At 38.3% G+C, this 13,047-nt stretch overlaps 1 protein-coding gene across 1 annotated transcript; it reads right to left on the bottom strand.

The window, feature by feature from the left end:
• Positions 1 to 176: 176 nt before the first annotated feature.
• SPNS1 (SPNS lysolipid transporter 1, lysophospholipid) lies at positions 177 to 12,016 on the bottom strand. The gene is made up of 13 exons (XM_026712094.2): positions 11,857 to 12,016; positions 10,363 to 10,601; positions 10,099 to 10,164; positions 9,850 to 9,986; positions 9,237 to 9,388; positions 8,963 to 9,029; positions 8,647 to 8,789; positions 6,913 to 7,071; positions 6,514 to 6,703; positions 6,315 to 6,380; positions 5,691 to 5,789; positions 4,180 to 4,351; positions 177 to 3,042 (listed from the first exon to the last, which is right to left on the bottom strand). Exons 2-13 carry the CDS (start codon positions 10,577 to 10,579, stop codon positions 2,948 to 2,950), a joined length of 1,563 nt encoding a protein of 520 aa, XP_026567879.1. The 5' UTR covers positions 10,580 to 10,601; positions 11,857 to 12,016; the 3' UTR covers positions 177 to 2,947.
• Between the last annotated feature and the right edge of the window lie 1,031 nt (positions 12,017 to 13,047).

Here is a 13,047-nt window from a genome sequence, read left to right as displayed (position 1 = left end):
ATTTTATTAAGGTATGGTTGTAAGAACAAAGGCTAAGTTTATATGATTATCAGCATTAAATCCTAAATAGATTTTCTGGACTGTATATTTGGGCAATGGAAGAGGAGAAACTATTACAGATTCCAGAAAAAAGTCTTCTGATACACAGTAAAATCAAGACAAGACACCAGTCGAAGTAAACATGATAAAGCAGCTTCATGTTTTATTAATACATATATCCTACTTATGTATACAAAGTGGTTCATAGTAAGTCTATTCTTTGCATAAAATAACCCCAAAGCAGAGAAAGAAAATCATACCTCTTATCATTGCTTATTTTTGAAATATAAAAGGCTTTCTCCTCACTATCCAATTTTTTTTAAAAAAAGAGTGTCATTCACTTATGAAGATGAGATAGACACAAGAGTTGTCTATTGCATCTTTTTAAATTCTTAGAAGGGCTGACTTTGTCTTCCTTTAATTTTGGTATTATGCTACATGCATAATGACTTTTTAGCATGCACCTCCCCTCAAATATCCAAAAATGGTTCAGTCCAGGAAAAGTGTTAAGCATTTCAGATTACTGTATATAAAAAGTCTGCAAACTGCAGTCTGTTTCATAAGACTTTATGTATCAGTGAGCTTGGTAAAAAGTTGTACTTACCAGAATTGAAACACTATGCTGTTTCTTACTTACACCAAACAACACCAAACTGCAAATCCAGAAACATTCTTACTAATCATATCCTCCTATTTCTGCACCAATTTTATTGTAGCAATCTACACATTATTCTGTGCTTTTTCCCTTCTCTCCCACCCCACCTGGAATTCAAAACAGCAAGCCACAATGATCATGGTTCACGTAAAAGGTTCACCAGGCACCTGTAAAACTAACATTGACATTCAAGTTCAAGATATCAAAGGAAGGTCAAGACAGCATTCAAACTGAAAAGAAGTTTAAAAGTGATAAATGATTAACAAGTCAAACAATATACTAAAATCTGCATTAAGGAAAATATGATTTTGGACCTGAGGCCTGGTAGCATAGTGGTTAGAATTGCAGTTCAAACCTGACCGGCTCAAGGTTGACTCAGCCTTCTATCCTTCAGAGGTTGGTAAAATGAGGATCCAGATAATTGGGGGCAATATGCTGATTCTATAAACCTCTCAGAGAGGGCTGTAAAGCACTATGAAGCGGTACGTAAGTCTTAAGTTCTATATCGCAATCACGCTTTTACTACTCCAAAGATCTGTTTATAAACAAAACCAGTTAAAGCACATAATCATATAAGTTTTACATTTGCTATCAGATGAAATTTCATATGGTTTTGCCTTGGAGAATTTGGAAATTCTGTTAAAAAAGAGTTACCTTATCTAATCTGATAACAAATTATTCCCACCTCTAATATCTGAGAAGAAACCACTAATGTAAATTAATAACAGTTGCTCCAAAAATTTTTAAAAATGAATTAATTTATTGTGGTGCAAGCCAAACCCACATTTTTCAGATGAATGAAGAAATAGTTTGCATTTAACACAGACAACAGAAAAAAAAGGAATGAAATTTTTAGGTGAAAATACACAAGCTGCAGACTGTAACATTTCCCCATCAGCTTAAGGGAGACTTAAGCACACTAGTGGTCTTAATGTTATCGCTGTATCATAATGATCGGTCAGTATGGCTGAGGATTGAATTTAATTCAAAATATTTATAAGATATCAGGCCAGGAGAAATTAATTTCAATTACAACTCATTTTTCTACATTTGATTTTACATTGAAGCATACTGAAATTAATCCATAATTGACTGTAATGGTTCTAATCCATTTACATTACAAATTATTAAAAAACTCACCTATAGTTAAAGTGCAACCACTGTCTTTCACTGATGTCTTTGCAGGAAGCCTTTTTATTTAAGCTTCTTCTCCTCAAAGTAAAGACAAAATGCAGCTAGCAACTACATTACACTTCAAAGTGACAAATGAAACAAACTCCTGCACTTAACGCCAGGAGCAGAAGCCAGATTGCCAGGAGAACTGCAAGTAATATATAACAGTAAGCATTGAAAAGTAAGAGAGGGAGCTGAAACTAATCAGGTTTTGGATGATACCCCACCCCCCCCCAAAAAAAGACTTGGTTGTGCAAAACAAGATATCAATCATCCAAACCTTGTCCATCTTCATTCATTCCAATGTTCAAAAGCAACGATAAGTTAGGAACAAAAATATTAAATAGGAGTCTGAGGCTACAACCATTTATGCAATGTTTTTCATGCAAGTTTTCATACTTCAGAAGTAGACAATGACATCTTAATAGAGATGCAAACCTTTTTAGTTTCTCAAGTAAAATATAACTGATACGTTACAGTGTGATCTTTTAAGAGCACCTCCTAACACAGACTTTGTCATGAATACTGGTTTTCTCCTGGGGTGGGGGAAGCAAGGGGCATCTAGATGGTCAGCTTCTATCAGAATATTTCATAGGTTTGTAAAAATGGAGATCCAAAAATTCTGTAAAAATATATGAAGGGAGACTGTAAATAAAAGCCTTTCGTATGAAAACATAGATGTGATCTGGAAGATTTCATTTTTCTTAAACCCAAGGCTATTGAAGACTGATTTTTTCAGTTATTTTGTAAACCTTTTGCAAGTTGCTTTGAATTTCACAATGCAGGGGAAAAAAATGAAATAAAAATAAAATCATCCAAATAAAAGTTGGAAATTAAGTAGATGGTTTTTTTGCTATTTCACCCTCATTCATCTGAGAAACACCACACAACTCTGAATAGTGTTTGTGATTTATAAAAAAGTCCTATATACATAGCAAAAAATTGTGATTTCATGTCCTGTTGTCCATAATCCTGCCTTGGTGCCTTTAAGAGAGTTTCTCTCTTATCTCTCTGTTTCCTCAACTGCTAAATACAAATCTGTTGAAGTTTCCAAAACTGAAGCAGAATTGCGGTGAAACTTCAGATAAGGACACTGGAGACAGGAACTTTTGTTGATCGCCCACGCTGAGGAACAACAATGCGATCCTCCCCTTCCAAAGACTCGTGCAGCTGACCTGGAGTGAGGAAAGGAACATGTTAAGGTCTGCCTTCACAGGGGTCTTATCCAAAGAGAACAAGATTCTGAAAGGAGAATGCCTGAGCTCTCCTTCCTATTTTTTTCAGTGCTATTGTCTTTCCTTATTTCTTTCACAGCTACATATTGCCATATACTGGTAATCCTCCATTTACAACCATTCAATCAAGCCTTATAAAGGCATTGAAAAAAACGACTTATGACTGATGCTCAAACCCACAATCTTCTCAGCATCTCTTGTCACACGATCAAAATCTGGGCACTTGGCATTTACAAAAGTTGTAGAGTTCCAGGGGTGCTATATACTAAATAAAATGACCCCAGGATCAGGTGATCACTATTTGTGACCTTCCCACCCAGCTTCTGATAAAAAGAAAAAGGTAAGATAAAAGAGGCAGGTGGAGAGCCAGATTTGCTTAATGACGCTATGATTCAAATAACAACTGCAACAATTAATCATTACAAAAAAGGTGGTAAAATTGGCGATGATGTACTTAATCACCTTGCTTAGCAAAGAAAATTCTAGTTCTAGTTCTGATCATGTCAAAAACAATTGTACAACAATTCTGAGTCCCTGGCATTACTTTTGTTCTGGGGCTACTGCTTCAATGGTTACAAGTAGAAGCATTTGAGGTGAGTTATTTTCTTCTTTCTTTCAGAATTTTTAAGAAAAGAAAGGTGGGGTGGGGGGGAGAGAGAGAGAAAGGAAACACACAAAAAAGAGAAGGATAAAGTAGATAAAATAGGGAACTAAGCGTCAAGACAGTGCTGGAAAAAAGAAAGAAATTCATGTGATGCAATGCTTTATAGATTTTGAGGAAAACTTGGTCAGGAGCATCGATGAAACATCCGAGGTTAAGAATGCTTCCAGGTCATTCTATTCAATACCAGTGATTATCTCCTGAGGAACCCACATTGAAAATGTTCTCAAACACTCAACATTTCAGGATAGCTGATGCATTTTTGCACTTCTAGCACTTCTTCCTTTATGTGTAGTATACAATAAAACCAAAGGATGTACACTTTTTTATTTGTGACATAGCACTGAATTCAGAAACAGCCTGAATACTTGAGGCATTAATTCTAACTGTGGAAAGGCAAAGGAAAAAAGTTTTACCTTGTGCATATAGCTCTGTCCGTTTACGATCTGCCTGAATGAAACAAGCCGTAGCGAGGAAGAAACCACCACCAATAACACCCACAAAGCTGCAGACCATAAGTGCATATTCCAGGCTTCGGAACTGTGACAGCAATGAAACGGGGCGATCGCTCTGGATTTGGTCACTAATCTATGGGGGGGAGGGGGGGAAACAATAATCATGCAATCTATTAGGTAACTTCCCTATGGAAAGCCTTCAGAACTGAAGATGAATATTATTTATTGCTTCTCTTGCTATTTCATCCCACTTGAAATAAATAGCAAAAAAGGCACACATCATGGTTTATTTTTCCTTTGTAATGGAAAATATGAAAATAAGAATTTCGTTTTATGAAATTCAGCTACTCCATATCTGAAATCTGAACAATAGCAGCCCACTGCATGCAGAACATAAAAGAAATAAACATAATTTTGGAACAGCAGTTCAAATTTTCAATTACTCTCATATTTTGAGGAAAAGAAACATTGCTAGATACCTTTAAACAAAAATAGGTATAGAATCTACACTGTCTCAAGAACAAAAGCATAGTTTTGCAGTGACATGTGAAAATGCCCTGCTTTAATCGTATCTATTAATTCCAATCCCAAAGCCCAGTATCTACAGTGACCTTGCAGTGCTATGGAGGTTACAGTGCACAAAGCTGTGTTGGAATGTTTACTTTTAGTTTGAAAAGAAACTACAAGGAGAGCCTGGAATCCAGGTACTGTGTTTCTCACAAAATAAGGCTGGGCCTTATTTTTTTTGAGCCCCGAAAAAATGGCTAGGCTGTCTTTTCGTGGGTGACTTAATTCCCTCCCCCACCTGGAGCGGCCCATACGCACGTACCTCGCCACGGGGCCGTTTTCTATCGGCCAATAAAAGCAGCCTCGCGGTGAGGGGAGTGTGTGTGTGCACTCGCCCCGAGGCTTCTTCTACTGGCCGATCAAAGTGGGTGGTGACTGCCCTTGGGGAGCTTCCATCGCCCGAAAGACACTGCCTAATGGCGAGTGGACACGGGCAGCCATGCTTCGCCCCGAAGCGGCTGGGGACTCTGCCCTCAGGGAGCTTCTATTGGCTTATGTTCTATTGGTAGATCGGGGTATTCTAGCCTAGGCGACCTGCAGGGCGCTCCTAAAGGCAAGTTTTCTCCCTCCCTGCCCTTCCCCCCATTTCTCTTCACCTCATGTAGTTCTAACGAACGATGTGAGAAATGGCGGGGAATTAAATAGGCCTAAATTTTGGGGGTGGGGCTTAATTTCACCTCATGCCTAGAAATCATGCTGGACCTTTCTATTGGTGGAGGCCGTATTGTTGGAGAAACACAGTAGCTCCAAGAGGTTTTGTGAACTGCTTTGATCTGCTAAGAACTGTTTTAATTGGGAGAAAGAACTGGGGGGAGGGGGGGGAGAGAAGCGGCTTAGGAGGTGGAACAGATGACAGGAATATCAGTTCTACAACTTCAGCCTAAGCCTCATATCCAAATGCTTACCAAACCAATAAGATAAGGGCTCCCTGCATCACCCAGAAGATGGGACAACAGAATCTGAAAAGCTTCAGCTGTGGAACGGCGAGTTGGGATGACAACATACTGCAAAGAGAAAAAGGGGATATTTCATTTGAGACACTTTGTCAAGAAATATCAATGACTGTAGGATAAAGCTGTAATTGTTTATATCTGTTTCCCCATTTTATTGTAGTAAGCTAGCCAAAGTAGCCCCATGGTGAGATAGGTAGCAAATAAATTTAATAAACAAACAAACAAAGGAGGGTCAGGGATTTCGATTCTACAGGCTTGGAGCCACTAGCCCTTCTATTTGTCAGAAGGGGGAAAAAACCAAGTAAAGTGGATAGGTAGGATTGTGCTTCTGCCAGTAATGTATGAGCAATTAAACAAACACAGATAGTGATGAACCTATCTGCAACAATATATCAGAGATTGATCACATGAACTATCAGAGGTCGTGAAGTGTAGAACAGTTACTAGTGATATAACTCTACTGCTGATTGTTTCTCTATTTCTACTTAAAAGGCATGCATTTGTGCTATTAATTTCCAAGCCTCAGACCCTGTTTGTTGAGCAAATGTACGTGTTTTCCCTTCCCCATTATCTCACCAGAAGAATGTCTGCCACTATGGCCCAGTTGAGGGAAAGGAGTATTTCACCAATAAAAATAAATACCTACAAGGAAGAATGGAGAAGAATCATTTCATTATATCTTAAAAGGATATATTATTTTCCATGAAATGCCATGCATAGAAATTTCCCTTTCCTGTGCCCCCAACAATTACATTAAAATCAAGGAGAAACTTACATAAGTGGCAACAATGCTCTGCTGAGCAAAGATGACAGCCAGGAACAGGAAGGGGGCAGAACCAAGCAGACCAATGGCACACACTAGGGGATCAGCACGGGGATTGATGCGATGCCAGCGTCTTGAAATCTCCACTCCAGCAGTAACGCCCAGGACGCCGGTCACACAAGTGATAATACCAAAGATAAGGCTGCGATGATAATTATATATGGCCTGGTGAGGCTCATCAGAAATGGTTCAAAATGGTTAAATAATCAGCATTGCTGGAATCTTTTCAAAAGCCATACAAAATATTTAGAAGAACTCAGAAATAACTTGTCATGATGTTCTTCAAAAGAGACCAAAAACATAAACTAAACTAGAAAACAAGACACAAGACAGTTCCCATCGTTAACTCACCTATCAGTGTCTGCATGACATACCTTACCACTAGGGCAAGGTGGGAGATTTCCCATGGCCAACCGTGAGCGGTACAGGAATGCAGGTGCCCACAATGCTAGGGAGCCTGTTACAAATGCCACGGCAGTGAATCCTAGTGATGACAACACGAAGCTACGGCTGGCCAATCAGGGGACAGAAAGAAACAAAGAAGTAATGTCAGCATGTACTGAATTCCCAGAACCAAATCAGAGAGAACCAAATGGTAACAGACCTGAGCTGTCAGAGATCTGTCATCTCAACAGAATATGTCTATGTGTTCATAAGTAAAGATTTACAACTGAGTCACAAATTGTCCAAAAATGACCATAGATGACACAACTTGTATACATGTTAGAAGTCATCTACAGCACTTTTCTGATGGTATTAGTCTTAGGCCAGTGTTTCCCAAACTTTTTCCTTCATTACCCAATACCACTTAGAAACTCTTATTGAACTTCAAGGACCAGTTTTAAGTCCCTTCAGCACCACTGTGATTTCAAAATGTTTGCTGAATGAATAGTTGAGGACTATCTGCATTGTAAAACCAATATCAATAGAAGAAAACAGTTTATGCAGCTCAGGGTTAGATTGTGGAGTGATTGGTGTTCTCTGAGCTTAGTTGTTTGCTTGCAGACATTTCATTATCCAATTAGGTAACATCATCAGTACTCCAGACAAACAATATCACTGAATAATCTTTATGTCATTTCAACAAAATATCATTGGTAATTTAATCAATTTTCATCTCAATACTTTTGGATATTTTCAAATATATTTTAATAAAAAAATCAATTTTAAGTGAATTTAATTGTCCCTGATGTGATGGGTATTTGGTTCATTTGTCCTTATCTAAATAAAAATAGCTTTTACCCAATTTTGGGTAAGGTTTGGGAAGTACTATCTTCGGCCATGAGTAATCAACTTGCTACGTGAGTAGCACAAGGCTGAGAAGCACTATCAAGCATTGGCTTGAACAAAATGACAAATATGCTAAAAAACTCTTTACTTTCATGCTGAAAAAACATCAAAAATGCTACTCTCCAAAAGTATCCACACACTAGCCTCACTAGCACTTCCCTGCTATTATTCTATCTTATATACATATTTTTTATGTATAACTCAAAATGGTGAACATATCTTTTACTCCTGCCTATTTACTCCAAAACAACCCTGTGAGATGAGCTGATCCGAGTGACTGAGCCGAATTCATCTGGCAGGCTTTCATGAATAAGGGTGGCCTTAAATTAATTGTATCCAGTACCTTAATCACTATACTAAAGTAGTCAGCACTTCCCTGGTAATTATAAAAAGTCTGATACTCTACAATCTATACACGAATGCCTAGTTCTTTGGCCAGACATTTTGTAGAAATCTCCTACCAATGCTACCAGTAGAGCACAGCACTCTGTTGTTCTTTGTCAGCCTGTGAATTTCATACTGAGTAGTGAGTTCCTATTCTTCAAACGAATACAAGCCAAGTGGTTTCCCAGAGAAATGTCAGTGATCCAGCCCTATCCACTGGCCCTTTCACTTGGAGGGACAAAATTTCATGTCACTTCTAGCTATCCTGCAAGTTATGAAAAAAAGAGCTTGTTTTTAACTCTAATTTATGAGTATTTGCACTGATCTGGATCCATTAAAATGAGGTTTTCATGGTTAGAAGATAATTCAGGAAAAAAAATAGAAAAGCAAGATCCCTGTCACATGACTCACTTGTGGCTCAGGGCTCTCAAATCAGCTGTCCATGAAGTGTAATGAAGAGGAGCATCAGTGAGTGTCTCTACAGCTCCTCGGGGTGGTTCACGCACTACAGTTATCAATAATATCAAAGCTAAGGCTCCCAAACCTGGAGTCACCTGTGAAAGGCATAATAAAAAAAAAACCAATGTGAAAAATTCTGAAAAGAGAAAATATATGTGAATGACTGGAGAAAAAGCTGCAGTCTAAGTGTGGGTAAAAAGAAGTTTCAGAATAACTCCATTTATTGTAACAACAAACATTGACTAAAGTAGCTATAAATTCTACTTGCCCGCAAGGCCCAATGCCAGTCATCAGCCACATCTTTCACCTTTGATCCCACAATGTAACCCAGTCCACTGTAGAAAAAAATCAGGAGAGCATTCAAATCTATACACTGGCAGGTTTTCCAACATCCACCAAAGCTAGTTAACACTATCAGCTTAACTCTTTTAGGATATGGATATGCAAGCTATATAAAGTAATGTTAGTTTTTTTATTTTCAACAAAGATAAAAACCCATCTTTTCACCCTCCCTCCAAATATAGAGCACAGGCTGTTCCCACCTGCCTACAGGTATAGCAAAGTAGAAAATGCTAAGCATGCGGGATCTCCGGTCACCCAAGTACAGGTCAGCAATAATGGTGGGGGCAATAGTTGAATAGCTAGCCTCTCCCACACCCACTAGGCCTCGTGTAAGTAGCAACATCCAGAAGAACTGAAGAGGAGATAAAAAACAGTGTATGAACAATAGGGAAGCAGATATAAGCTTTAAATGTAGAATACACTCAATAGGAACCTTGAAACTTTTGGTTGTGAGCTATGAATTAAACATTTTAACTTTGTTTAGACTTTATTTAGTTATTTGTTTATTGCTTACTTAAAACAAAAGTGCCTTCAGCAATAAAACAGGAAACCTTAGAAAGATTTCTTTCTAATTTTAGAGAATTTATTTGAGGTTCGATTAAAAGAGAGCCAGAAATGCAACTATTTGAAAGCAGCAACAACCAGAGGGTTAATTCCTCTTCTCGTTGCCTGCTATGAAACTTCATGCATTTGAATGTATGGAATTCCTCATCACTAAGCCTATTAGAAAAGTTTTATAGCTTGAAATATAGAATTTCAAGAATAATTTCTGGAAATTTACCAGAAGTCCCCTCTTCCACACCCGATAAATACCTGCTTGGGGATGAAGCTGCTCCCTAGAGTCACAATAGACCAGAAGAAGATTCCTATACACATCAGATATTTACGATTGTAACGATCACCCAAGTAACCAAAAATAGGTGCCAGTACCATGTAGCTGCTAATAAAAACTGTTAGGAAATGAAAAAGAGTTTTATGTTCCATCTCTGTTCCATATCAATTGTATAAATGGTTACAAAAGGGAGAGAAAAGACAACCAAGGCCAATTCCACCAGTCCTCACCTGTCTGTAGCAGTCCTGATTTGCTATCATCTATATTAAAAAATTTCTCAATGTCAGGAAGAACACCTGAAACAAGGGAAAAGAAATTCAGAATTTCGAATGAGGATACAAAGATAGTACTTTTCATCAACTTCATCCATAATGATCTAATCAAAGCCAGGAATGGGGAGAATCTATTTATCTTTGCTTTAAAAGTTACATGCCCGTTTCATCAGTTCAAATAAGAAACTGGAAGAATTTCAGCTACCATTCCATTATGCTTACCAGCCACAGTGAAGCGATCCATGTAGTTCAGTAGATTAATAAAAAAGAGTACCCCCACAATAAGGCCTGCATGTTGAGAGGATATCCCTGTCAGGGCCTGTACTTCTTCTTTCCCTATGTGCCCTGGCTGAGGATCGTCTTTTCCTTCACCTTCAGTATCATCTGCCTGGGTTAAAATTGGAGCTGTATCAGCATAAGATTGCTGCTGGGATCCCATGGCTGGGAATAAGGAAGATCCACTGTAAGGAAAAAATGTATAATTACAGGGGATACTGACTTTAGATTTGCAGAACCTACTTTTAAAAAGAGGGTATACCAAACCTATACAACTACAGGAGAACAGGATCTATTAAAGAAAAAAAAACCACAAGGCCTATCAATGTTTGTAAGCCACTCAGAGTTACTCAGTGTAAGTGGGAGAGCCCTACAAATTTTCATCAATCAATCAACTGAAGCACGGTAGAAAAACAAATGCTATTATTAAAGTCACTGATCAATTTAGAACCCAGATAAGGTTTCTATTCAAACCCAATCTATTATGATTTATATTGATTGCTTAGTATCCTATGACCAGCACTATGTTATATTTATGAATTGTGAGGATTGTATCTACAATTTTTTATCAATTAATCAATCAACCAATTAAAGAATGGTAGAAAAACAAATGCTGTTAAAGGCACTGATCAATTTAGAACCCAGATGAAGTACTTTTAACTCACAATTATCCCAAACATCCTTCATTTAGTATCCTATTATGATTTGTTTGCTTTAGTACCCTATTTAGTACCCTAATTGCTTTAGTACCCTATGACTATCAGTGTGTTGTACCTATGATTTATGATGATTTGTATTTTATGATTATGAATTCTTGTTTGTATGTACACTGAGAGCTTATGCACCAGAGGAAAATTACTTGTTGTGTCCAATCACACTTGGCCAATTAAGAATTCTATTCAAACAGTGAGAAAAGCTGCAAATTCCTTTGGTGGATGTCTTCATTTCGCAACCGAACCTCAGGAATCTCTACCACAAATCCCTGATATCTCCCAGCAGATCTACTGTCTACCCACGCCTGCTTCCAAGAAAGCGGGGGAGAAAAATTCTTAACCGGACGGCCTGCTCCACAGGGTTATTGTTAGAAATGACCCACTAAACTATATTTAACACCCCCCCCCTTTAAAAAAAACTCTCTCGGGCCTCTTGCAAAAGAACGGAGGCAAATACGGCTGGTAAGAGACAGAGGAGGGCAGGCTGATTTTTTCAAAATACGAACTATATCCAATCATGACTATGGGAGGTTTAACTGCCTCCGACTAAACCCTAAATGCTGGTTTCTGGTAATGCTGGTAATTCTGTCAGTGGACCCCCAGGATCAGTCAACCCCCGCTTAGAATGACCCATTAAAATGAACTAGGGGTGGATGTCTTTATCGAGCGCGTGCCAAGTTTCCTTCCATTTCCAAATTCAATGTAATATTCCCCTTTACAAACTTACCCGGCCTTTCTCCCCTCAGTTTGAACAGTCGGATCAGATCACGTGAGGTTTTTTTGTTGTTGTTGTTGTTTAAAAAAAAGGAGCTCCTTTAAAAAAGAAAAAAGGACAACCTTCCTTATCACATGACTTTTCCCCCCGCCTTTTCCGCCTCACGCTCTGCGACTCGGATTGAGAGGCGGAGCCTCACCCTCAGCGGCTGAGGGAGGGGGGGCGAGTTGCCTCGACGACAGCCAATAGAATGGGACCTTTCATTAGAGGAAGCAGTTTCTGTTACGTTCCTCAGCAGCCCTGGCTGCTCCTCCTACTTCTCTCCTCGAGCAACGGGTAGCCTGTCTTGGTTGGTTGTTATGGTTACGCAGCATTACTTTCTGCCCAGCTCTATTTCCTTCCGTCGCACTGTCTCTATGACATTCAGTGTGCCCTAATTTACAAAATATCACATTTAATTTTATTACTACCAGTTTTGTCCTGGCTTTCTCCGTTATCGCATCTCCCTCAAGTTACAAAGCCATCTCAATCATTTTAAATGGCATGGTTTGGCAAGTCACAATTTTTTAAAAAGGGAGAATGTTGATGATGGGGCGGGTGGGAGCGAGAACACAAATTGTTTAGTGTAGCTGGAGGCTTACAATTTACAATTATTGTAAACCTGTTGGACTAATAAAGATACAGACTTAGCATTAATTTTAGTTAATTTGGCAATAGAAACATGCCCTCTATGTGTTGTCCCAAAACTGCTGGTTAACCATTTCCAGCTGTTGGTTACATAAAATTAAACAATTGTGGTACCAGTAACTTTAATTCATATAAAAATATCTTCATAGAAGTTTATGTTGTGTAAGTATGATATATTCAAGGTATGAGCAAAGAATTAAGCTTGTTTTCATAGGTAATTATGAATAAGAGTTTTCATCATTTTTGTGAATATTCCCCTTCAAAACCAAGTTTTTCTTTTTCATATTTGCAGCTTTGAATCTGTATATGGAGAACTTTGTATCTAACTAGAATTTGCTTGAAGGCAGGCAAAATACATCTCCAGCACCTATGCTGTTCCTGAATTATTTCTTTCAGGATATTGTATAATTTAAAAATTGCCCAAGAGAAAGGAATTCAAGACAGATAAAGGCAAAAAGAGATTCCTATAGAACTCCTCAAGTGTTTGGGTTTTTGGTATATTCACTGTAGTTTACA

The sequence above is a fragment of the Pseudonaja textilis genome, chromosome Z, assembly GCF_049901715.1.
Source record: "Pseudonaja textilis isolate UNSWEBS1 chromosome Z, rPseTex1.2, whole genome shotgun sequence".
Classification (NCBI taxonomy): domain Eukaryota; kingdom Metazoa; phylum Chordata; class Lepidosauria; order Squamata; family Elapidae; genus Pseudonaja; species Pseudonaja textilis.
The sequence above is the reverse complement of the archived record's forward strand: the minus strand, read 5'-3'. Positions and strand labels throughout refer to the sequence as shown.